Below are 4197 nucleotides of genomic sequence, written 5' to 3' on the forward strand. Positions count from 1 at the left end.
TCATCTCCCTCTATATCCGCCACTTAAGTCTCTTTCTCTACTTTAGCCTCAAAGTTGTCATGCAACTGCTTTGGGGGAAATAAAAATGAATGTTTGGATTCAGTTTGGAGTATTGTCTAAAGAATGAATTTCAATATGAATCAGAACTATGTAACCTTATGAAGACTATTCACCTGTCTCCAGAGATATTCTAGATCTATAAAAGTATTATACTAGAAGAACAATATTGTGAGATTATGAAAATAATAAGAAGAAAGGAAATATTGGGTTTTACATACTGAACACAGGGCTAGCATCTCCCATGTGGAAGGATGTTAAATCCAAGAAAATCTAATCCTTTATTCTGTAGAAGTAAAGTTACTCTGTGTGTGTGTGTGTGTGTGTGTGTGTGTGTGTGTGTGTGTGTTAGTTGTTCAGTGGTATATGACTCTTTGCCACCCAGTGGACTGTAGCCCTTCCAGGCTCTTCTGTCCATGGAATTTCCCAGGCTAGAATAGTGGGTTGGGTTGCCATTTCCTTCTCCAGGGGATCTTTCCAACCCAGAGATTGAGCCCAGACAGATTGCAGAAAGATTATTTCAATGTCTGAGCCACAGTTGCACTAGTAATCCTGACTTATTTACAATGTTTTCATTTTTAATATAAATGTGAAAAAAGAGTTCCATTTTGTGGGCAATATTTAGAAATAATAAATGTGCATTGGAAAAGACATGACATATTTTAAGAAACTTGCTCTAATATCATGAAAAAAATATTGCAAAGAAGTAGCCATATGCTCTATAGGTTGGTTTCAATTTATGGGACCTTCCAAGTGCTCAGAAGATGTCTATCTGTTAAGTGGAAAAGACGTGGCGTATTTTAAGAAACCTGTGGCAATATCATGAAAAAAATATTGCAGAGAAGTAGCTGTATGTTTTATAGGTTGGCTTTATTTTATAAACTTGCTTTACTTAGAAAAGTATAAAGATTGTTTCCTGAATCTCTTGAGTATGGCGTTTCTATTGGATATCAAAGGCCATAAATTGTCCTTTGTATTAGAAATGCATTGTTAATACAAACCATCCAAAGTAGGTCAGTAACAGTCCTGCTTCTTATGTCATTTATCCTATAAGACTTTCCACACTACCATACGGATGTAGGAGTATATTGTTGCATGGCTTGTCATTTTGGAAAATGGGAACCACCTAAACATGCCAACTATTTCAGTAATTTTTTTTAAAAGAGAAAGTTTTCCCAAAGAAGGCCAATTATAAGTTCTATTTATCATATTTCAGCTCAGAGTACCCTCTCTCTCAATTTCTAGTGGACATCATTCTCAAAAGTCAATGCTTCTGGCTATTTTCTAAGAATAAATCCAGAATTTTTGATATTGGGGCCTTGCCTTTTGTCAAATCAAAGTTTAAAAATGTGTGGACTACACACTAAACATGAAAACATAAGTGGGAAAACAAGGGAGGAGGGAGGGGGGATTCAGGATGGGGAACACGTGTATACCTGTGGCGGATACATGTCGATGTATGGCAAAACCAATACAATATTGTAAAGTAATTAACCTCCAATTAAAATAAATAAATAAATATTTTTTAAAAAAGGCTATGATACAGTTTATGCTCAGATATTTATAGATATGACATCTGCCACAATTAAACCAGATGTAAGTTTATTTTTTTGTTGTTATTGATGTGTAGTTGATTTACAATATTGTGTTAGTTTCTGGTGTATGGCAAAGTGATTCTCTCTCTCTCTATATATATATATATACACACATATATACGTATGTATATAATGCATACAATATTTTTGTATATAATGTATATGGAATTGTTTTCAGATTCTTTTCTCATGTCAGTTCAGTTCAGTCGCTCAGTCGTGTCCCACTCTTTGCGACCCCATGAATTGCAGCACGCCAGGCCTCCCTGTCCATCACCATCTCCCGGAGTTCACTCAGACTCACGTCCATCGAGTCGGTGATGCCATCCAGCCGTCTCATCCTCGGTCGTCGCGTTCTCCTCCTGCCCCCAGTCCCTCATGAGTGTAGTTCCCTGTGTCATTCAGTAGCTCCTGGTTTTATCTATTTCATTTATAGCAGTGTGCATATGTTACTCTCAAATTTCTCTTTATATCTCCCCATCCCCTTTCCCTTTGGAGACCATAAGGTTGTTTCCTAAGTCTGTAAGTCCGTTCCTATTTTGTAAATAAGTTCATTTGTATCGTTTTTTAAAACTTTTTTTTTCCTTTCAGTTTTTGACTGTGGGGACTTAGCTCCCTGATCAGAGCTCAAACCTACACCCCCCTGCAATGGAAGCGTGGAGTCCTAACCACCAGACTCTAAGGGACATCCCTGTATCATTTTTTAAAAGAGAACTTCAGTGGTATCACAGATTAAACTTCCAATGTAACTAATTATGCTTTATAATCTAGATTTTGCCTATTTTAGAAGCTTCCCTGGTGCCTCAGATGGTAAGGAATCTGCCTGTGATGCAGTAGACCTGGATTTGATCCATGGGAAGATCCCCTGGAGAAACGCTACCCCTTCGTGTGTTTCTGCCTGGAAAAATCCCATGGACAGAAGGACCTGGAAGGCTACAGTCTACGAGGTCACAAAGAGTAGGACACAACTGAGCAATTCATATACACACAGAGTGAAATTCACTTATGTGCTTTCCTTCACACTAAGAATAGCATTTTGAATGTATCCTGAAGCTAAAACTCTAATGTTTTCTTGCTTCAATCCTTGGAATTTTCTATGAGACAAGCAAATAGACAGTGCTTGAAGAGACTAGATATTTCTAGTTAAATTTTTTCCCTTATTTTATAGCTAAAACTACCAGAGCAGAGCAGTCAGTAACTCAAGTCATATTGCTAGTTAGAGATTCCGAGTAGTCTTGATCATGCTGCATGACCATTCTCAGTTTATTTGTTGACAGTTACCAAGATAAACAAACCCATGGCTGATGTTAATTTTACACTGGTGACCGAGTTTATCCTTTTGGGACTGACAGATCATGCTGAACTGAAAGTGGTCCTCTTCCTGGTTTTCCTGCTCATCTATACCGTTTCCTTGGTGGGGAATCTAGGAATGTTCCTTCTAATCCAAATAACTCCCAAACTCCAAACGCCCATGTATCATTTCCTCAGCTGCCTGTCACTCACTGATGCCTGCTATTCGTCAGTCTTTGCACCGAGAATGCTGCTGAACTTCTTTGTTGAACGGGAGACAATCTCGTTCTCTGCATGCATTGTGCAGTACTTTTCATTCGTGTCTCTCCTTACCGCTGAGGCCTTCTTGCTGGCAACAATGGCTTATGACCGCTTTATGGCCATTGTGAACCCTTTACTTTATACCGTGGCTATGACAAGAAGAGTTTGTGTTCTTGTCATTGCATCATGTGTAGGAGGCATAATCAACTCGTTGACTCACACAATTGGCTTGCTGAAGTTGTCTTTCTGCGGGCCAAATGTCATCAGGCACTTCTTCTGTGACCTTCCCCCGCTGTTGAAGCTGTCCTGTTCTGACACATCCATGAATGAGCTGCTGCTTTTAATCTTCTCTGGCGTTATTGCCGTGATCACTTTCATGACTGTGGTGGTCTCCTACATCTTCATTGTTGCTGCTATCCTGAGGATCCGCTCCGCAGCAGGCAGACACAAAGCCTTCTCCACGTGTGCATCACATCTCACGGTTGTGACTCTACTCTATGGCTCTGTAAGCTTTAGCTACATTCAACCAAGCTCCCAGTATTCCTTAGAACAGGAAAAGGTGGTATCTGTGTTTTATACCCTGGTTGTTCCTATGTTAAACCCATTAATTTATAGCTTAAGAAACAAAGAAGTGAAGGATGCTGTGAAAAGGGCTAAAGAAATGAAGCATATTCCTTGTTAATGTCATACCATATGCACCAAATTGTTTGTAGACAAATGAGTCCTTTGGATAATGATATTTATATGCATTTATTAAAATTATGAACTGTTTTGCAATGGAAGGAAAAGGCTTGGAAAAATAGCATGTCATAGTACATATGGCTGGTTACTGTGTAAACTAAGCTAATAAGCCATATTAGGTTCCAGTTTAGCTATCTCTGGCTAATTGTTAACATTTTTATTCCTGTATTTAGGTAGAAATAAATATATACATTCAGACACACAGACACACCCACAAATAGAGAGACACAAACATAAAATTCATAAGTAATGGAGT

At 38.6% G+C, this 4197-nt stretch overlaps 1 protein-coding gene across 1 annotated transcript; it reads left to right on the forward strand.

The window, feature by feature from the left end:
• The first annotated feature begins 2946 nt into the window (after positions 1-2946).
• LOC128060979 (olfactory receptor 1052-like) lies at positions 2947-3882 on the forward strand. Its single transcript, XM_052653345.1, has one exon. It carries the CDS (start codon positions 2947-2949, stop codon positions 3880-3882), a length of 936 nt encoding a protein of 311 aa, XP_052509305.1.
• The last annotated feature ends 315 nt before the right edge of the window (positions 3883-4197 follow it).

Source organism: Budorcas taxicolor, chromosome 15, assembly GCF_023091745.1.
Source record: "Budorcas taxicolor isolate Tak-1 chromosome 15, Takin1.1, whole genome shotgun sequence".
In the NCBI taxonomy this organism is placed as follows: Eukaryota; Metazoa; Chordata; class Mammalia; order Artiodactyla; family Bovidae; genus Budorcas; species Budorcas taxicolor.

Bases quoted from the DNA above. Each gene is read 5' to 3' on its own strand.
- LOC128060979 (XM_052653345.1), top strand. From the start codon at position 2,947: ATGGCTGATGTTAATTTTACACTGGTGACCGAGTTTATCCTTTTGGGA.